This window comes from Nipponia nippon, unplaced genomic scaffold, assembly GCF_047370975.1.
Source record: "Nipponia nippon isolate SJK-2023a ecotype South Korea unplaced genomic scaffold, ASM4737097v1 scaffold_6, whole genome shotgun sequence".
NCBI lineage: Eukaryota > Metazoa > Chordata > Aves > Pelecaniformes > Threskiornithidae > Nipponia > Nipponia nippon.
The window spans coordinates 20,608,790-20,630,834 of record NW_028262380.1 but is presented as its reverse complement, the minus strand read 5'-3'; the positions used below and the strand labels follow the sequence as shown (position 1 = coordinate 20,630,834).

Sequence of the window (22,045 nt, the reverse complement as noted above, 5' to 3'; positions counted from 1 at the left end):
AATTTCTGACTTGCTTTTTATGTGCAGGTGTCCGGACAGTGACCAATTGCTTTGTGGTTCCTATGGCAACTGGCATGAGTTTAACTCTCTGTTTTTTAACATTGAGGCACAAGAGACCAAAGGCAAAATACATTATCTGGCCACGTATAGACCAGAAATCTTGCTTTAAATCAATGATAACTGCAGGTAAGGAGGAGCTGACTGATTACGCAGTGTGTTCTTCTAACAGATATAAAACTTCATCTGATCCGTTCATATGCTTGCAGTAAGATCCAGAAAAGGCCTAATGCATAGTAGTTCTAAGTGCTTTATTTGTACACTCATGATTTCTAACGTGCAGTCACACGTATGAGTTTTCTTCCTAATGCCTTGTAAAATGTAGGCGTATGCTGAGGTACAGAGGTGTATAAAGTAGTCAACAGAGAACACAATACTAAGGAAGTTACAGTTCACTCTTGGAGTTAGACGCCTAATTTGCTGTCCTGAGAATTATGTAAAACCAAGGCTCAAATCTCTCTCTTAGATTCATGCAAAAAGCATATGTGTCCTAGGAATTGTGATCAGAAGGTAACAAGCTGTCTGATTTGCACATTCTTTTCTTTTAGAACATGGAAAGTGTTACCTCCCCTATTTGTTTTTAATCTTGCAGTGTCACTCAGCTTACTCAGGAAATTAGTTTGGTGCCTTTCCTAGTTTAAACCTTAATTTCTCTCAAATGGAGTTCCTTGTTTACCAGTCTATAAGTAAGTTAAGGGTAGAAGTCTGTCCCTGCACTGAAGCTGTCCCCTCCTGCAGACAGATGCATGGAATCAAGGAAAGGGCAAGTAAGGGAGACCATAATTTTCCAGCTCAGTGCACATACCTGCAGGTGGTGGCATAGATTCTGGTCCTAGTTTCTAGGACACATTTATTTTTTGCATAAAAGAATCATTAGATAAAAATGGCTAAACAATTGGAAGCAGGAACTGGATTCTGTCCAGGTAAGATGCAGCAAGGATTTAAAAGGAATCAGATCAGAACAAATAGGACGTGTATAGAAGAAAAGTGGGAGTGTTTTCAGAATATTATGCTCAATTTAGAACATCAAGCTAAAGAAATTATGTTTATAATAGAGAAGGTTGTGAAGAAATATAATTGATCTGTTCTTTTTCTTAATAGTTAAGACAGCTATCACAAAATTAATTCAAAGAACTATCAACTAAAAATAAGAGAGAAGCAGGTATCAGACATCTAACAACTGTCTATTAAATGCAATCTCTGTCTTCGGGATCACTAATTGAAAACAAGACTAGGGCTAACAATGCTAATAAATCATTCGAGTCCAAGTTCTTGTGTAGAGTTTGAGCCTTACATGTCAGTGTTAAGGCATGGTGTTGAGCCATGAAGGCAAAATTCACATAGCTGCTGCCATGTTACACTGCTTTGCAAATTACTCTTTCCCTTCCCCCCCGCCGCCTTCTCCTTTACTTTCATTCAGTAAACTGAACATCTCTCTGTTTTTTAGGAAAGTAATAGTCACTTCAGCTAGCATGATGTTGCTGCCATGCCACACCTGTTTAGGGAAGGGAATATATGGTTTCCAGTGTTCTATTCTGTAAACAAACCCCTTCTGATTGATTTATTTATTTATTAGCTAGAAATTTGAGCAACTACCATGACAGGCTCCCCTTGTTAAGATAGAAAACTCTTTAGGCGCTAGGTTAGATCAACCATGCTTTTGTCTAGCTGAATCTTGAAAATCTTTGAGGATGGAGATTCCACAACCTGTCTGGATAGCAGTTCCAGTGCTGTGCTGTCCTCTGAATGAAAAAAAGTTTTTCTTACTGTTTATTCTGAACCTCTCAAGCCAAAATTTGTTGCTGTTGCCTCTTACTATATCCTACCAAGGAGAGTTTGGCTCTCTTGTCTTTGTAATTCTCTTTCAGATGGGGGCTGCTATCAGGTATTCTTCTTAGCCTCTTCAGGCTTGAAAAGTCGAGTTCTTACAGCCTTTCTTTCTAAGCTGTGTGTGCTATACCGCACCCATCTCGGTAGCCCTCTGATGGACCCTCTCTGGTTTTTCAACATCTCTCCTGAGCAGCCCGTTCCAAAACTGGAAACATTCCAACATTTAGAAGAAAGGGATAACTTCCTTTTTTCAGACGTTTCTCATATGTGTCCTTGAGAAACAACCTTATGAGGTTCAGCTGTTGTACATCTGAGATACAACTTAAACTGGAAACTTAAAAAAAATAAAATAAAAGACTTGGGAAATAGCTTGGATTTTATGATATGACAAAGTTCACTTTGAAAATGAGGTCAAATGTGGACGTTTTTATCTTTTAAGAAGTAATTTGGAAGTTTATGGATTGAATAAAGCAGAGGCTTATGATGAAAGCCAGTTCATAATCATCATTATTGCATTGCTACATCTAATGGCATCCTTTTTTAGAGAGGCTGTTTAGTATGCTAATGCTTTACAAGACTGCCACTCAAACACTGTAATTGGGAGGGAAGAGGTTAATCTGTTTTTAAAACAATCTTCAAACCTGTTGCTGTTGCATGCAAAGAATGTCAAGTGAGCTTTTATCTGGAGACCAATATTTAACAGGAATATTATTGTAGTTTTTAGCTATAGCTAAAAAACAGTTTATGTATCTCTTCTTAATCCAAGTCTGAAAGAATCTGTTAAAACAATAGAAGCAAGAAGATTTTTCAGATTTATACTGGAACTAAAACCCCACAATTAGTCAGAGGTTTGAAGATACACATTCAGGTCTTGCTTTTTTTGGTCAGGTTTTGAGCCTGCGGTGATAGAAAATGTATTAGAAGGCGATGAGCTACGGACAGATGTTGAAGCAGTGGAGGCTAAAATCAAGGCTCTTGGTGCTGAAAATATTCTTTGTGTGCATTCTACAACATCTTGCTTTGCTCCAAGAGTACCTGACAGGTAAGGAGTCTTTGTAAGAAGTGTGTTATTTGTTACTGTAAAAAAAAAAAACAAACAATCCAAAAACCAAAACAACTCCCATTTTTTGAATGTCCATCTTCCTAAAATTGCTTAAGTACTGCCAACACTTAGTAAAGATACTTGAATCCCCTTTCTTAAGGAAAATGGCAGGTTGAAACGATGTTCCACTTTCACAAAAGTATATTAAGAAAGTGAGAATAATGCAGAAGGTCTTCCTTCTGTTATATATCTGAGGTTAATGATGATCTCTTGTGGTGAAATGAATGTCAATTTGGCAGTGGTTTTCTTATAGTTTCATGGAAGCAGTAAAAGTAGACTTTCATAGAAACATAGTCCAGGAAGTGTAGTTCCATACCTAATGCCACATTTTAATACTACTGTTGCCTTTTCTAGCCTTCTCTAGCCAATTATGAATTTTCCTAGGCTGTTAATACAGTTAAAAAAAAAAAAAAGCTACAGCTAAATTTAAAATCTTTGCTTGAGTTACTCTTTCCTGTATTATACTGATGTTTATATGGCTAATTAAGATATACTGATACAAGGAAACTCTTGGAAGCATCTAGGGCATATGTGCTGTACGAGTATAACATATGATTTACCCTGCCGTAACTTATCTTGGTTTGAACATTTGCTGCCTGATTGCATGATGACGCTTCTTGTAATTTCCAGCTGTTAAATCACCATTAAAAGAAGCTTAAAATACATTGCATTCTTTCCTAATATTGTGTGTCCGTATACATAACTTCTGTAGTTGCTACAAAATGTCATTCAAGCACTAGCTGAAGCTGAGATGAACATTACAGTTATGGATGGGGAATAGAGTATCTGAGACATTATTTCAACGTGTAGCTTGGTTATGAAATATTTGAAAAACTTCTCAATCTGAAAATGATGTGTTGGAGGAGAGGTAGCTAAAGGACTTGGTATACTGAGTCATTTGTCCAAAATGAGCACCATTGTTACTCGCAAAACCTGCTTTCTCTATTTGCTTACAAAAATAAGTATCAAGAAGCAAATTCCTTAGGTTTTACGATTCAACAGGTATATTTTTATGGGCTTGTATGTAGTACGCTGAAGTATGAGATATTAGTAAGATGTCTTTTTTTTTACATGGTTTTAAATGTAGTGTCTCAATTGTTCCACTTTAGTCGTTTTTAATTAATCACAAAATTGAAAAGACTTATGTTTAGAGTTCCTGTGCAGTGCATGCTTTTTTGTTAATTACTTTGTTATCTGGAAAATTTAGTTGAATATTTGCAAGTGTAGGAAAGAAACATTGTCTCTGAAACATGGCAAGTAAAGATATGTTTCATTCTGTTTTCCTACCTTTAAAAAAAACCAGTATTTATCGTAGGTTAACCCAGTTGCTAGAGGGAAGTTAAAACCATCTAATTCTGTCAGAATACTATGAACATTGCTTGAAGTTGACTTGCAGATTTATTGGCTAACTTAAATCACAGCTATCAAAATTGAATGGTCTATTTTATAGCTTGGGTAAATGAATCTTTTCCTTATCTGCCTCCTCTTTCTGACATGCGATTGTTTTGTCCTCCGCAACTAAGAGATGAATTATTAGGTAGTGGCACTGTGTTATGATATACCACAGATATAGGAGGATTTGAATGTACTTTCTATTTAAAGGATACTGTCAACTATTGAAGGCCATAACATTCATCTTCCTACATGAAGGGAAATCCCGTACAGCATTTCTAGAGGGTACCGTTTTAGATGTCGATTTTTAAATATCTTGCATTTGTAAGGCTTTGTTTAGTGGTGGTGGTGGTGTTTTAAAATTTTAAGTGGCTTAGGATTGTTAAAAGGTCAGGGTAAGAGTTCTATACCTATATACCTACAGCTTGCATTTAAAGTATTATTTAACTTTATGGGAATAATTCACTAGTGTATAAAGCCCCGTCCTTGGGGTGACATCAGTTCTCAGTCTCTTACCTGCTGTTGCTGTGAGTTGTCTCTGAAACTACTGTATTTAAAAGAGAACTAAAAGGAAAAATGTGTCTTTTTCGGTTAGTTTATGTACTTAGCAGAACTCTGTATCTTGTTATTTTATTAATATTAAAAGAAAGAGCAAAGCTTTCTTTTTATGAACTTTTATAAACAGGAGAGAAAGAAAGAATACATTGGAAAATACTTCTGTAAATCCTGTTTGTGACTTCTAAGAACTTGAGTAGTAGCCAAACTTACATTAATGCTTTATTTTTCTGGTATGACTAGCAGCACTTTTAATGGTTCATTTTAAGCCGTGGAAGCAGACAAGTGGTGTGCATAATTGTTTGCTTCCCTTGCATAATCACATATTCTTTTCAAACTGTAGCACTCTCATGCTATACTGTAATGTAGATCTAATTGTTCAATAGACTATTTTTAGGAAAAGAAACTTTTCTGGTTTTGGTACTTGTAGAAGCTAGCTTATTGCTCCTTTAAGTCTCAGGAGGTGAGAAAGGCAAACATAGAGAGCAGTACACCCTCTGTGTTTCCAGTTTGGTGAAATGCTCTACCTGCACTTGAAAAGAAGCCTGTAAGAGGGGAACTGTTTTTCTTTGAGTCTCTGTGGAAGGTGAGGAATGAGTCTGATTAAGATCAGCAGATCAGAAGGCAAAAACTTTGCCCTGTGTAGTATTATGTTTCCTGAAGTATTTTGTTAATGTTACATAGTTCAGGATTCGGGATGTTGATAAATGTGAAAAATTATTGGACATGCAGCTCCTGCCAAATATCTTGACTGTAGAAGATCGATATGTACGTTATACTACTGGTGTTTCCTAATCATTAAATGCTTGTGATTTCTTTAGTGATAATACTGTGATAATGATGTTTTCCTAAGGATTGACGTTTAGAAAATTTAATCTGAGATTTGCAGCTGAATTTTGCGTTACAAAACGACACTAGGCAATGTAATAGAAACAGAATGCAAAGGAATGTCACCTCTTGGAAAATGTTTTCATACTCTGTCACGTTTTATATGAATGTCAGTAAATTACAGTGAGAGGCTGTACAGAAGGAGATAGAGTAAAAATGCATTGAAGGTTTAGAGTTTCCTGATCTTTTTTAAAAATAATATTACCTTTATCATTACTTTAAATTATTATATATTACCTTATTTTTTCAAATAGATTTTATTTCTAAAATATATTCACAAGTTTGGGGGAAATCATGAGCTTTTTTAAAGAAGAGAGCATGATTGGAGTGCTTCAAAAAAGGGTACTGAGTACATGTATGTTTAAAATGTTGAAGGACCTTACCCAAAATGACCTATGCACCCACATAAATCCTAGTTTGACTGAGAAATCAATCCAGGCTGAGCTCACTGTGATTTTGGGGATTTCTAAAGGCAAGTGAAGGGTTGTCTTTGTTTCTGAGTAAACAATTGAACAAAGTTTTAATTTGTTGATTTCCACATTCAGACATTTTAGGGCTCTCCATTCCTTGAAGAATATCTTTTCTGTTAATCAGTTTATCTGAAATATGCAAGTGAGCTTTCAGCCAAAGGGTTGAAATATTAGTTCTTTGAAATAAACAGAAGCATTTAAAGACTTACTGTTATATGGTGCTTTTGATTCCCAAGACACATCTTGAAACTTCCATTAGGCCATTTTCAGGTTGAATATTAAAAGAAAAAGAAAAAAAGTGTGAATAGCTAAAGCTCTGTTAGTTATCATTAAAGTAGTATAAAAAATATTTATGTCTGAAGCAGAATGGTTTGGGATCTATTTACTGTGTTCCAGACAAAACTTTCAGTGATGCATGAAAAATTTCAGCCCAGGTCAACAATTTGTAGTATATATGAAAGCTAACAGAATTTTTTCCTTAACCTTTATAGCTTAAGGTGACAAGTGCTACTTTGAGGAACTAATCAAAAAAGTTTCTTTTCTCATTCTGACCTCCTTGTAGACCTTTCAGTCTTTGAATGGTCTGATTTGTAACATGAGTTACAGTTATCGATACTTTTCTAAATTACAATTTTATGCCCATAGACTGGAGGAACTGGCTGTGATTTGTGCTAATTATGACATTCCCCATATTGTCAACAATGCGTATGGAGTTCAGTCTTCAAAATGTATGCATCTTATCCAGCAGGTAGGAGCTGTGTATTCAAATAATATCTTTTTTAACAAAGATATGTAAATCTCTGATTGTAGACAACGCTAGCAAATTTTATCAGATATTTCACAGCTTTGAGACTAATCCCGTGTGTGTCCGATAATTGAAGAACTTTCTGAGAAAGCAGAGCAGAGGGAAATAGAGCTTAAAAATAATATTTGTTGTTTCTATTATGTGCTTTTTATGTATTAAAACCCAATTTATTTGCGTTTTCTTTATGTTCAAGTGTCTTTCATAATGGAAAAATGTCTTTAATAAGCTTTCTTTATAATATTTCATAAACTTGACTAAAAATAAAATGTCATAGAAAATGGCTGAGGAAACTGAGTTACGTTCAGTGTTGTGTTTGAAAAATTTCTGTTCCTGTTTAGTTTGAAAAGAAGGTTGCTTAATATGCAAGATCAGCCATGAAACTTAGAAGTCTTGCATTTTTACTCATTGCAATGTACGTGCACTGTTTCTTCATTATTTCTCTTTTCTCTCTGTTGCCCATATCAAAAGAATAGGGGAATATTTTTTTTCACACGATCCAGGAGATCATGAACTATTACGAATTTAAAATATGCTGGTCATTTTTTTTCTAATTAAAAAGACATGTTATTAATTGGGCACAGACCAACTTGATATATAATTATGACAGGAATGTCATGTTGGCATTTCTAAATCTTGAGAGACTGAAAGAATTTGACAAAACCTGAAGTGATATGTGAAGAAGAAAATGGCATATGCTTTATTTGTAATGTACTTGGTACATGTTTATTGTATTTAACTTGCACAAGTCTAGTGAAATTCTGACATGAGGGGGGCTGTGGAATTGCTGAGTTTTACTGCATGAAATATATCTAATGATAATCTTTTCAGACTACAAAGCTGCAAATAGAACTGTTATTGTGTTGGTTTCTGTGTTTTTTTTCTTGGCTTCTTGCTAGGTTGTTTGGGGTTTTTTTGTTTGTTTGTTCTTTGATTATGCAAATGTATACATTTGAGCTCTGATTTGTTTTACATTCATTTACAAAAATGTGTTTCCTGCAATACAAAATGTACTGTCTATGAGGAAGTAGTTATTAATGAATACTTGGGAATATGTACATGCTGAGCACAGTGTGAACAAAACTTGCTAGAGTATCACAGGAAAGAGCTTTTGAGACCATTACATTTGCCATGCTTTTCCTCTGGTGGTCTCCTGTCAATTAAATCAAATGATAGCTGCTGGCATTCATCTTCCCATCAAAAAGCTGACAAATTTGGAGTGCTTCTTCCCATCTCCCATGCACTAAGCTATTAAAACGTAGAAATAATAACGGGAGTTTAGTTGGATCTGCTTTTTTCACTCTTTTTGCCATAGCTATTCTATTTCTTGGTTTTAATATGTAGTACTTTAATATGTATGTATTTGAATATACTTTAATATGTATGTTCTTTAATATAGCTATCAGGTTCTGTTATGCTGCATACTTTTTAATTGTACAGTTCACAGTAGCATATTACTCAAACTGTGGATGTACTTAAGAATCTACATTTTTTTTTTCCTTTAAGAATATTTGAGTGGCTAGGTATAAGGACATTTTGTTTTCTGGGAAGAGGAAAAATCTGCTACAGGAAGTTATCTTGATTTTGCAAGCAGCCTTATAAGAAGGAGTGCTGTCACAGCCCACTTGTTTTAATGCAAATTTATACATGTATCAAGAAAAATCTTCTTTTCTAATGAAGCATTAACCTGTAGCCCTTTTTCTGGGAGAATCTCTGAAACATTTTGGGTTGTACAGTTTTAACTGTATTAATTCCCATTAAATTCCAAGGGTTTTCTTTTTGGTTGTTGTTGAAAGTAAGCTACACTTAGACTTGCAGGAACTAAAATCGATGTTTTAAATCATAGCAAAATAGGAAATTATAAGGTACTATGTAAGCAGACAATGGTAATAACAGTGAGCAATGCTAAGAAAAGGTATTACTATGATTTCTAATTTTTCATCACAAATAAAATATCTGAGTGAGTTTCAGGAATTATATTTATTTCAGTTACATTGGTGTGCAATTAAGATGCTATCACGTGTTTCCTTTTTCCTAATGTACGTTGTGGGGTTTTTTTTGTTCCTTTTTGATACAGGGTGCTCGAGTAGGCAGAATAGATGCTTTTGTTCAGAGCTTGGACAAAAATTTTATGGTTCCAGTAGGTGGTGCTATCATTGCTGGCTTCAATGAGTCCTTCATACAGGAGATCAGCAAAATGTATCCAGGTAACTAGTTCATGGACTGATTTTATCCATATGAAATAACTGTAGAAAACTTGATTATCAGCTTGCTTTCACATAAAATTTATTTTTGCCAACTTAATCTGTATATTGTTTTTTTCAGGAAGAGCATCTGCATCTCCTTCTTTAGATGTCCTCATTACGCTTCTGTCTCTAGGTACCAGTGGCTACAAACAGTTACTGAAAGAGAGAAAGGTAAGCTTTTTGGCAAGCAGCGCTTTCTTGAAGTCGGCTGTTAACAAAGTCTTGTTGCAAAACTGCTTTGTGTAGTAAATCCAGTTTCTATCTAGAAAGCCGTTGAATTTCTTCTGAGCTCACGGCTCTGAATCTGGAAAGGCAGTATGATATAATTACTTCTTGGCCAAATAGTACTCATGAGTAAGCATGATTTCCATGTTGTTTTGCAAACCAGAAAGCTAAACTGAGGTCCTGTACCACCTTGTACAGTGTTCATATTTGTTCTAAAGTGTGACTGATACAGTAGAATTTTGCCTACAGAAACCTAATGTGAGTAGTACTGTGCTATGTTATCATGGTCACACTGCTTCCAGGACTAAAGTGTGAGATCAGACAGTCAGAGGTAACCCAGGGGTCTCTGCTCTTCTTCATTTGTCCCTATTGTGCCTTTGTGCTATGATAGTGTTCAAGTAAATTTTTGTGTACCACATTCTCTGGAGAATCACACACAACTGGTTAGGTTATAAATACTGTGCATGGCCACAAAAAGCAAAAAATACTGTCATTTAAGGTATTCATCTAGATACAGAACTAGGTTTCTTCTCTGCCTCTCACAGGCTATATGTTTTATGTTGGGTATAACTGCATTGCACAAACATTAAAGTGGTCTAAGGTTGGAGCCTGTACATCTTGAGTTGTCCTTAATTCTGGACATAATACAGGCCTGATTTTGCTATCTTTGTACATTAACACAGAGGATTCTTTTTGTAGAGGGTTTTAGGTAAGGGAATGCTGTGAATTAAGTGCTGTTAAGTTAATAGTCTTAAATCCTGCATGATCTGTTCCGTTATTTTATTTAGAAACTACATTCTAGTTGTTTCCTGCTACGGCTTGCTGTTGCCTCTGATTACCTAGCAGGGCAGTAGTGCTGGATGCTGTGACTTCTTTCTAGCTGCTTGTAGAGGCATCCAGAAATTCTGCACTGGAACTGAGATCCCATAGGAATAGCTAGACTATAGAAAACCAAACCAGCTTAGTGGCCTTACAACAACTAAAAAGTGATCTGTGCAACTAAAGTGAAAACATGGCTTATGAAACGCTGAAAGTAGCTACTGCTTTTGCCACTATTGCAATACAGTTTCTAACATTTTATTCTGGACTATTGTATGTATTGCCATGTATGGTTTGTGTCTTCTTTAAAAGCAAATTGTATTTATTTCCCTCTTCACTCTTGTCTCCAAAAGAACCTCAAGTGAATTTATCGTGTCTTCTGCAAAGCTGATTTTGATGTTAGAGTTACACTGGTAGCAGATACATAATGGGCAGCATAAATATTCTCCAAGTCATAAATAATAATTCTTTCATAAACAAAACGTCTTAATGAATAGCTGTACATTTTTAATCATGTCATTTTCTTGGAAGTAGAATTCTAAAGTGCATAAAGCATTATATTTTCACAACTTCAGGTCTTTTAATTTCAAATGTGAGTATACTCTATAAACACAGCTTCATATATGGCATAAATATGTTTCTTTTATTGGATTTGCTGTAGAAATAGAAACCTTTTTCTGCTTAAATCTGTTTGTTCCTGAATTGTAAAAATCTAATAGTGATAGTTCATTGCCCGCGCTCTGTGAAAGCAGAGGCAGAGCTATTAGGCTCCCAGCAGGAGCTATTTATAGCTTGACATTGAGTACTCCTTTTTATATTGGTGCAGCTACACCTCCTTACACAAAAAGTCAGCTATAAAAAACTTCAAGTATTTTTTTTTCTTTCTCTTTTTACCTTATCCTTATTCACATGGGTGTTACTTCAGGTTATTTGAGCTCAAGCCAGAAAGACCAGAATGTTACTGAGAAGAGATTAATCTCGCATAACCAAGGCAAGAAATAGTCTGCCCAGTTTTTCTTTTATGCAGATGAACTGCTTAATATAGGAAGGGAAGAGATTATATGAGGGAGAGGAGCATGTATATAGAGTGGGATTTTCTGTCAAGCTGGCAGTTGTGGAGTGTGCAATTGTCCAAGAGTATGAGATTATATGTTATGATATGAAGGAGTAAAATGGTGCAATGGATCTGAGGACAGAAGAGCAAGGGAGTAACACACACATGCTGTCCAAGTGTCTGAAAGAGGTGGCCATATACGAAAGCTTAATAAGGAATGTTTTCAACAGTTGTATTTAGCCTTGATGTTTCAAGGGAAAGGATGGAAGACCACCACCAACAGTAATGTTTTCTCACTTGTTCTAAATTTTCAGTATTCCTCTTTATATGTTTACATGGTGTTTAGAGCAGTGGTTTTCTGATCTCAGGAGGAGATTCTGGGTCCTTTTGTAATGCAGATAACGACAGCTGACCCATAGTCAAATTTCTTAATAACTTTGCTTTTAAAGAACTCACAATATTATGTAAAGGGTATGTTTTTGTAGCTGCTGCTTTGATTTCCTCGGTACAGGTTGTGTTGTGTCTCATATTCTGTGTTGCCAGCTCTTAAAACTCTGTTTTCCTGTATGTATTTGTGCGTGGGAACCAGACCACATGTAGCAAATATAGTGGTTACACCGTGTAATAGCATAAACAGTAGACTTCAATTGTCACCTCAGAACTGACGGAGAGCAAGGACCCTACATTCAGGGTTTACATTCAGGACCCTACATATCAGGTTTAATGCCTGTTAACTATTTTCCAATGTGGTCCATTTAATCCATTTAACAAATTATTATACTGGTGTTACTGAAGAGATGATGGCTTCATTTTGTTTTCAGCAGTTATGGATTTCCTCATTAGACTTTCCTTAACAATCTAACGATCAAGATAATTCTGATTTTCTTAAATGTATTTCTGTGTTACTTGGGACCTGATGGAGCTTTTTATATCTGTATCCATCTGTCTGTATACTTTCTAAGAGTGATTAACTGAAGTCGCTTTTATGTCCTTATGGAGTATGTATCTAAAATATTTAAAATCACACCAAGCGGGGGGAAATGGTTTGGTTTTTACAAGTCAGTAAAATACTGGGTTTACATTTCATCATTTATCATTGATGTAGTTATTCTGATAGGAATAAATTATTTGTACAGCTCAGTGTGAGTTTATATTGCTGCTCTACTTATGATTGAATTTAAGAATAAGAGAAAAGCTATTTAATGCAGGATATTAAAAATGTAAAAAAATCAAATAATCTTACAACAAGACAGACATTTGTTACTCTTTTTTTTTTTTTTTGTCTAGTCAGTTTGCTACACTGTAGTTTATCAAATGTGTGGGAATATTGCACGTTTTTCCTCATGTGAAATATGTGGAACCATTTTGAAATTTTAGAGTGGCTGGAGGCAAGATAGTTTAACTGAATGTAATCATTAGCTTAAATGGTGTTGTGTAGTTAAACAAGTGCCAAGTATGAATGGAAGCTTCAAAGAGGCCTACGTACTCGAAGTGTGATGATTGTCGGCTGTAGTGTTACCATATCAGGTTGGCAAGACTTACTGGGCAGTTTCTGTTACTTTTATATGCTATAAAGATTTAAAGGTTCTGTAATTAATTTCATATTTTTAAATTTTTCCAGTATATTACAAATTCAGAACAAAATTCTCAACCTTGCAATGCACAAGAATCTATATATGGGGGTATGTGGTATATGTAGTTATCACGCACGTACACGTGCAGTTTCTGTCATGTATTTGAATGCGTTTCCAGAAAGTAAGCCTTCTACTGGGGCTCTCTGGGGCATGCACTAACGGGCCTCCATGCTCAGCACTGCAGCCTCTCTGTCTGCGTGAAGTGGTGGGCCAAGCGGTCTGGTCAGATCACGGGTCGGATGCAGCTGGGCAGCCTAATACACAAAGCAGAAGAGAGGCTATGACGGTTGCGTTATAAACAGCTCCTGCTGCAAAGTAATTGAAGATGGGACCAGATCAGTCTCAGGTACAGCATATGAGAGCTGGCAGTCTGTATCTAGTGCAAAGAGGTTGTAAAATTACTCTTCTGCAGTGTCGTCTTCAGCACCATAAACAGCTATAGGGCTGCTCTCTGAGGACAGCTCATCTTTTCAGATGACAGCAAAACAAGGAGGAAGGCAGAGTGTTACGGAGTTGGAGCGTAAGCAAGCTGGGTGGTTAGAACCAGCTAGGATAGTTTCAACCACGCACAAAAAGCTTTCTGGCCTTCATCAGTTGTCGCTTTGTCATCTGATATGGGACTAAATACAGTATGATTAAAATGTTTTTAATAATTGTTACAAAGCTTCTTGAAAATGTTTTTTTATACATATGTGGAAGTAGGCCATTTTGTCCAAATAATTGAGTCATGTGGCACATTTGATGCATACGCCGTTGTGGACTTGTTCTTCGTATTTTTTGAGGTATTTTATTGTTGCAGGTGCTAGAAAGACCAGAAGAAGTGCAAGACATTTGCATGTAGTTTAGCATTCATTTCCCTAGCCTGGTGAGGTTTTGTGATAAGGTTCTAAGGGGAAAGAGTGAATTAAATAATGAAGCTTAACTGACATTTAGTGTGGGGTTGTTCAATGCAACTTTAGCATAATAGTTAGCTTCACTGGAGACAACTTGAGAGACTACCACAGAAAATCAATTATGTAAGAGCTCATTTGTATATAACTGCTTAGGGTGCTTATAAATTTTCCACAGAACAGAAATATTTTATAATAGAGGTTGGTTATAGATTTGACCTCACAAAAATATTGCTTTTTTCCTTTTTTTTTGGAAAGGCCGTTAATCTATTTTGCAACAAACTGCTTAACTTCTGAAACTATAAAATATCTAGAGGGCTTCCAATGGAAAGATGCAAAATAGTGTCGTTCATAAAAATAATAAGTTTTGAATTTGTGCTCAGGTAGCTTCAGTCAAACTGATGAAAATACATAATTGGATTTTTTTTTTTGTTATCTTTCTATTCTCCTTTGTTTTAACAAATTCCTATGTATGTAAAGGCTCATCTAGTAACCTAGGCATTTAATCCTAATTTAATTTAATACATTTATACAGTGGGTAGCTGGTTATACCAATTTGCAGTCCTTTCAGTAATAAATACTGTAAGAGATGCAATAGAGAATTCCCTGAGTACAACACGCAAAAATTAATTACTTGGGAATTTGTTCCTGTTCCAGTACAGGTTTTTCTCAGTACCAATTTCACCAATAATATCTCCATAGTAGATACAATTTATGTATATTTCTGTAATACTTTGCTTCAGTTGTAGAAGTAAATAGCCAGCAGAGGGAGCACGAATTAATTTATGATTTGGATTCCAAAAAAATACTAATAAAATGACTAACACATTGGTGATGCTTATTGTGGAAAGCAAATAGCAAATGAGTAATGCGCTTATATTCAGTGAGGGACCAGAAGCAAGGCAAAAGTGTCTGAGCTTTTGAAACATAAATGTTTTTCAACTTCTGCGAGTGAACTGTAAATAAACTCTGATGAATTGAAACCATAAAATCACTTGATTTACAAATGCCTCTGAGAAATAAGAATGATTTTTTACAAATTTCAAGTTCTGAGAATTAACCATAGATGCCTTCCAAAAGTTTTGTTGTTCCAGGTATTACAGAAGCTTTGTGCTCTTGTTGGTAGTTGAATCAGTAGTCTAATTCATTTAGACAGTAACACGGTACTTTTTCCTCTCTGGCTGAATTCATTCTATGGTATTAGGAAGAACAGGTCAGGAGCTGTGTTCATTTGGTCCCTCATGAAGTGAGACTGGGTACGCTGCAGTAGCTTAAGAAAAGCAGCTGTAACATTCTTCTAAGTTAGCTGCCACAAAGCTCATTTGGTTTCATAAGACCTTTGGGAGACAGCTCAAAACCATAATTTTGATCACGAGCTATAATTTGTATCTGTCAGAGTGCACAGGTCAGAGCAGGATACTGGGCTACAAACAGAAGAGGCAACTCTATTTAAAGAATGAAAAATCACTTGTCAGGTCCAGAAATTGATGAGGATGCTTAAACAGGCAGTCACATTGAAGCAGATGAGCAGCACAATTTTTATGGCCAGAAAGAGGAAAAATCTGGTGTTTAGTATCTTTTAAAAAGACTAGCCAGTATCTGTATCTTTTTGCTAGTTTTTGAGAGAGACTAAGCATTAAAAAGGGTGGAAAAGAAGCCAAAGGATAGGATAACAAGAATGGTGTTTATTCTCACTCTGTCCATAAGTGTTTTGAGCTGATATGTGAAGAGGAAGATATTAAACTGAGGGAGACCATGAGCAATTATCATAGATTACCACTGGGGAAGAAGGAGGAAATAAAATAGGGATGAAGTAAGAGAAACAGCCTTTTATGTGCAGTGTGACTTGTATCTGAGCCAAAATATTTATGAATCTCAGTTTTATGATACTTTCACAATAAAGGTGCAGTCTAGTTAAGTGATAGCAGAAATTCAGATCTCTCTATTCTTTATAGTAGGCTTGAACAGGAGGGGGTGGTCCTGGGAAGGGGACTGGCTAGACAATAGAGCTGAGTATTCAGGAGAGTATATATTGTGTGAAACAAAATACCTTCAGATGTGTACTCACAGCCTTCTCCTTAAGAGACTGTATTGCCATTCTCATACAGAAAAAGAAGCCTGCGTAGTAGTGGTAATTGTGATCGTGTGAGACATGGCAACAAAATGCACTACTTTTAGTCTGGAATGTAGTAATAGAGAGAAGACAAAGTAAGGAGCAATTTGCCATCACATGGCCATCTGTGATGGTCACAGTTCATTCTCTGTGGCTCAGGGTGCTAGGGTGGGGGGAAGCTCTTGCAGGACTGCTGTGCAGTGGCAATCTTGTCAAGATTCCTAGATTTCAACCTTCCTAGGTTTCAGGGCCACAGAGAAAGTGCATAGATTAGACGAGATAGAGAGCTTTGTACCAGCTTGAGGGGGAAGAACAGTGTTCAGGAAATGGAGCTGTTGCTTTATAGAATGATTTCAGAGAATTGTCTGGTCCACTTACTTGGTACATGTGAAAAGAAGATCCGCTGCGCACCTGTAGGATATAATGGAGACTTAACAGTTTTGTGAAATAGGTACTATTTTCTCTGTTTGATAGCTAATAACAAAAATATTCCATCTTTTTTTCCAGGAGATGTTTTTCTATCTTTCAAGTGAGCTGAAGAAACTGGCAGATATCCACAATGAGAGACTGTTAGATACACCACATAATCCCATTTCCTTAGGTAATTGTTTTTTACCTTTTTAAAAAAAAAATCTTGTAATCAAGGCAGGCAGGAGATGTTAGTATGTAGTAATATTTTATAAATAAATAGATTTAAAAATAAATAAGGGCATAATTATTTTATCCATCACCTTACAGTCCTGTAAAAGAGATTATGGAATTCCTATTCAAGATATTTGTTCTAACCAAAAATTCTGCTGAACACCAAAGTAATATTGCCCACGTGTGCAGAATGTCTGCCTTACATACAGTCTAACCAAAGAAGTAATCTAGGACAGCTTGTGGGAAAATTAAAAATGGTGAAATGTAGTATTCGTCTTTCTTTTTTTCTTTGTATCTAAACACAAATATTTGGCTAGATTTTTATTGTTGGAAAAAGCTTGTCCTCTGTGGTGGTTCTTTGGAGAAAAAGAAGCTTTGTAGTAGTTTTAACCTGACCTTTTGTTACTTTAGCCATGTCACTGAAGAATCTAGATGAAAATAATGATGCTGCTGTTACCCAGCTTGGATCTATGCTTTTCACAAGACAAGTTTCTGGAGCAAGGTGAGGATGCTATGAATTTGAAAAATTTGGGGGGTTAGCATATATTTTATGAAATCCTGTAATATTTGTTCTGTACCGATTGTCTCATGATTACAGATTACAGTCTGACAATAACAAATCAGAGTAATACACCCTTCTTCATCACTGTTATCTACTAATAATGTCTACCTGCCTGAGTTAGCAATGAGGCCCTCTTTGTTAGCTTTGGTAGGCTAAATAGATAATCTATGCCCATTTAATTTAGTGTCATTATTCCTTAGTACCCTTTGGTTTCATTTAGTTTCCAGCTGTTCCCTGATCTTATAGTTAAGTTGTAAGCTACTTAGGGAAGATCTTTGTTTTGTTTATTGCAGCACAAATATGGTTGTGCTGGATGTCAGGGGAATAAGCTTTTAATACCCTACATAGCTTTTTGTCATATAGAAGAAAATCCTGCTTTCCGGAACTAATTGTGTTTAAAAAAAAAATAAAAAATTTTAAAAATATAAAAATCTACAACCTGAATCAGTCTGAGTTGAATTTATTCTTAGAGACACTGGTACATGGAAATGCAAGCCAAATAATTTTTAATGATTTTGGTTTAAACCCTTCAGAAGAAGAGAATGATTTAAAATTTGTTTTGGCAGGATTCCTTAATCTGTGTATTACTGCTGCCATGCTAACTTCTGCCATAGACTTAATGTCATTTTTTTGTAGCAGAGCTGAATGTTTCCTCATCAGAAGGTATGCTTCATTAGCTTGGATTATTCCACTTCCTGCACAGATGAATGACAGTAAATCTATACGTACTGAAGTTAGATGCTCTTTTTGATTTGCCTGTCCTAACCTTGGCTTGTCCTGCAATTTCAGCCATCTTTGGCTGAAATGATTCAAGAGGTTCTATTTTTGAAAAGTTAAACCTCTCCAGTTCTTTGCCTGATACAAAGGTTTCAGGTTTTTCCTTTTTTTATGTAAGCGAGTAATTCTTTTGTAGTATATACACTGTTTGACCCAGTATTTCAACAGATTTTAAATGTTATGCTTGTGCTGAATGTCAGTGGTAGGAATAGCAACTCCCTACTTCACTGGTGTACAGGCTTTTGCATAACCTGTGGTCTGAGGACTCGGACAGAGGAAGGCCCTGCTAATCCTAGTGGTATTTGTCTGAATGCAGTTTCTTTTATGAACTGCAGGGAATGTCTCTATAGAGGTAGTAAATTCTTATCAGTTGATTGGTGTTAACTGCTTGCATAGGCTTTAACTGTAGCCACAAGGCGAGTTGTTCCTTTAACAAGTAAGGATGTGGATTAGGGTCTTGATTTATCAGGGAATGGATATGTACTGAAAGTGCTGAGAATTAGGGTGTAAGAGGTAGAGGTTCTTAGTATGAGGAAGAGGTAAAAGTGGTGGCAAAAAATATCCACTACAAGGAGGGAATGAATATGAGCTTAACATCATAGGATGGGGGAAAAGGGAGATGCAGTAGAGAGGAAGGGATGGGAGGAAGTTGGGATTCTGAGCCCTCCGAATCCCTTGAACCCCGACATTTTGGACTGCAGTACCCTATGCCAAGCAGATGTCTGTACTAAGCCTGCTGCCAATATGGTGACCTGGGGAGCTCAGGGTCACCAGGTTGCCGAAGGAGGGGTGAACAGGCCCAGGTCAGAGAGAGAGCAGGTCAGATAGTTAGGGCTTGTTATGGAATAGGAGAGTTTGCTGCAGATGTCTTTTCCCCACACACACACTGGGAAGCTCATAAATGCCAGTAATGAAGACCTTAGTAATTTAACTGAAGAAGGGAAGGGATGTATGCATATGCACACAGACTCGAGCTAATTCAGGATCTGCTACTACGGTCACTCCTAGGGATGCTTGGGCACTAACCTGGAGAATGCCTGATCTAAGCCTGCTTACGTTAATTTGTTTAGAGTTAGCAGATATTACACTGTACAGGAACTTGTGTAAATGTGTTCATAATAGGGTATCACGTAAAATATCCAAGGCATCTTTAACCAAATCACAATTTTGTTTGTTTGTTTCAGGGTTGTTCCCTGTGGGTCTGTACAAACAGTGAATAACTACACTTTTAAAGGCTTTATGTCACATGCAAATGACTATCCCTGTGCTTACCTCAATGCTGCCTCAGCAATTGGAATTAAAAAACAAGATGTAGATGTATTCCTAAAGAGACTCGACAAGTGTTTGAAGACTTCTAGAAAAGAAGCAAAGAAAGAAAAAAGTGTAAATGAAATAAGTAATTCTAATGCAGGCACAGAACAACTTGAAGACTAGAAGATACAGATTTAGTAACACAGGAACATACACATTTGCTTGAAGTATGTCAGGTTTGTATTGGGTTAGCATTGTGAATATGCAATGGAGAAAATTTATTCCTGATCTGAAAACAACAACAACAAAAAAAAAACCTTGGGTGAAATTCAGCTTTAAAGAAAGTAGGTGATACTCTCTCCAAGAGCGAGGGCCAGGCACAAGTATTTTGCAGCACAAATATGCACTTAATATCTGCCAAAGTAAAGCTTTACATTCATGAAGACCTTGAGCCAGCCTTTCAGTCTGTGGGTGACTATTTGGATGGGTGTTCAGCAAATCATAGAATGCTTATTCACATATTCTTGATTAACAAGATTTTCTGTGGCAGTGATTGAATTCCTTCCTAGGTACAGACCATGCAGCAAGAAATGTTTTACTGCTCTAAAAATATCTTGTTTCTCATCAGCATATGTGCCACTTTTCATTTCTTTTTGAAGATTTATGTAAGTGTTGGGATAGCCCTTACTAAATACAATATTAAAACTGCATGAGGAAATGATAGAGTTGGAGGAGTAGTGTTTTCAGGTGTTCTCACCTCTCAAGAACTGGCTAGAACAAAGCAGCCCTCAGTGGCAAAGAAAAACCTAGAATACCTGATATCCTGTCAGCACTCAGCTCTTGGAAACATGCATAGTTCAGCAGCCCAAAGGAATTTTAGTAATGAAAGCAAGGGCTTGTGGAGTGGAGAGGTACAGTCATCTTTTTTGTTTTCTTTTTTCTTTTTTTTTTTTTCTGTTTTCCGTTTCTTCTTTTTGGTAGGGTGATCAGGGCAGAGACCCACTGAAAAGGAGGAATGCCTTGTGGGATTAATGCGGCAGTTTCAAGAGCCAGTGAGACCTGAGGGTATTTTGGCATTTTTAGTCCATTTTTTATAAAATTTATAGACTTCCATTTCCGAAGTGTCTCTTGCCATTGGCACTGTTGCTTCTGTGGCTGTGTGCAGTTGCAGATTTGAATTCATTAAGCAAACAACAGATTCAGAGTCTGTCCTGAAACAAAGGTTCCATATCACCGGAGTGACAGTGCTGTAGGTTGCAAAACTTCTAGTTAATTATTCTTAAATGCAATTACTACATTGTATGTAGTTTTTATGTCATTTACTGTTCAAAATGAAATATCTTTGAACATTAAGCTCTTTGTCCGTCTGTAATGTACTTGGGACACCACAATTAATGAGTTCTAAACGTCAGGAAATATTCTAGCTACTTTGGTGGGATCTGAGACATGTATCCTTCAGAGCCCTCTGTAAATTGCTTAATCAAAATAGTGGTGCTTTTGAAAGGATTGTCTAGCCAGCGTGTTCAAACGAATTAATGCAAGAGGTGATGTTAATATGCGTAAGTTAATAGTATGCTATTATCATCATGAAGGTGCTGTCACTTAGTGAGGTCCATCTTAAGCTTAAATTGAACTGCTGCTTCTACATTGTTATTGCTAGAGTTACATGTTAGATTGATTAAAGCTGGTGAAGGTATGGCTCCCCGGACTACAGTCCAGTTGTTATTTGCTGTACAAACACGTCCTAGGAGAAACGTAATATAACTTGACCACTGAGTCCTTGTGGCTATAAGGAGATGTAAATTTCTCTCCTTTTTTTTTTTTCCTTTTTTTTTAACCCTTTTCTTTATTGAGAGCATGCTATACCTCAGTTTTCCAGTCAGTTCAGCATTTCCACAAGCTTGGGAGCCAAAACTCTGCAGCTCAGTGCCTCAGTATTCAGTATATTGGAGCAGCCAGTGAAAACCACGAGGCCTTAGTGATACCTTTCCTCCTGGTTTTCCATATTGCTGTTCTGTGCCTGAAGGAGTATAAATTATTGATTTAGATGACTAGTGACATAGCGCAAACGTTAGAACTATTGTTACAAGAGTTTAGGGAGGTGTATGGTAGCAGCTAAAATAAGCATTTGATGAATAATATCCTGAAACTGAATAAAGAAAACAGCAGTTGCCTTCTCTGAGAGGAAGAAACCTCTGCCTTTTACGTTCTCATAATAAATCGTCTGCTGCATATAATTCACTCACTTCTACTATAGATTGAACTGCTTTCTCAGGTAATGTTTTTTCCATCTTCAAAATGTTTCCCATTTGAAATCAAAGCTCAAAATTCCAACAAATCTCTATAAACAAGTATCCAGGGAAAGAATTCAGTGGTTTGTTCTGATTTTGACCTTGTAAACCTTTAAGATGATGGCTTTAATTGGAAAAAAAAAACCCAACACATTTTTAATTTGTGTGTCATTACATCTCTTTGCAAATCTTAGTGATGGCACCTGAAGTTAGGAAATTTAAAATATTTTGAGAAATGTGCCCCATCATGTGTATAAACTCTTGAACTAAATATTTGTGTTATGTTACTTTGGTAAGCAGTTTTCAGTTTTGTTTGCTTGCTTTGTCCCCTTAAATGTCTTCACTTAATGTTAAATTTTTAGAGACGGAAGCATTATATAATGTCATTATAAGTATAATGAAATTTTAAGTAATTGGAATAGCAATATACTTTCAGGTCAATGGA

At 36.2% G+C, this 22,045-nt stretch overlaps 1 protein-coding gene across 5 annotated transcripts in view; it reads left to right on the top strand.

Moving 5' to 3' along the window:
• The window catches only part of SEPSECS (Sep (O-phosphoserine) tRNA:Sec (selenocysteine) tRNA synthase), a 39,780-nt gene that overhangs the window by 4,620 nt on the left and 13,115 nt on the right, over positions 1–22,045 (top strand). For 3 of the 5 annotated variants that reach the window (XM_087738028.1, XM_087738030.1, XM_087738031.1), the window contains 8 exons: positions 28–186; positions 2,776–2,929; positions 6,940–7,042; positions 9,174–9,303; positions 9,422–9,513; positions 16,585–16,678; positions 17,131–17,221; positions 19,243–19,752. In XM_087738028.1, coding sequence (XP_087594154.1) covers positions 28–186; positions 2,776–2,929; positions 6,940–7,042; positions 9,174–9,303; positions 9,422–9,513; positions 16,585–16,678; positions 17,131–17,221; positions 19,243–19,492 — 1,073 coding nt within the window. In that variant the 3' untranslated portion in view covers positions 19,493–19,752. Of the gene's footprint in view, positions 1–27; positions 187–2,775; positions 2,930–6,939; positions 7,043–9,173; positions 9,304–9,421; positions 9,514–16,584; positions 16,679–17,130; positions 17,222–19,242; positions 19,753–22,045 lie in introns of those variants that run through there. The other 2 variants (XR_015700166.1, XM_087738029.1) reach the window with 2 other exon arrangements.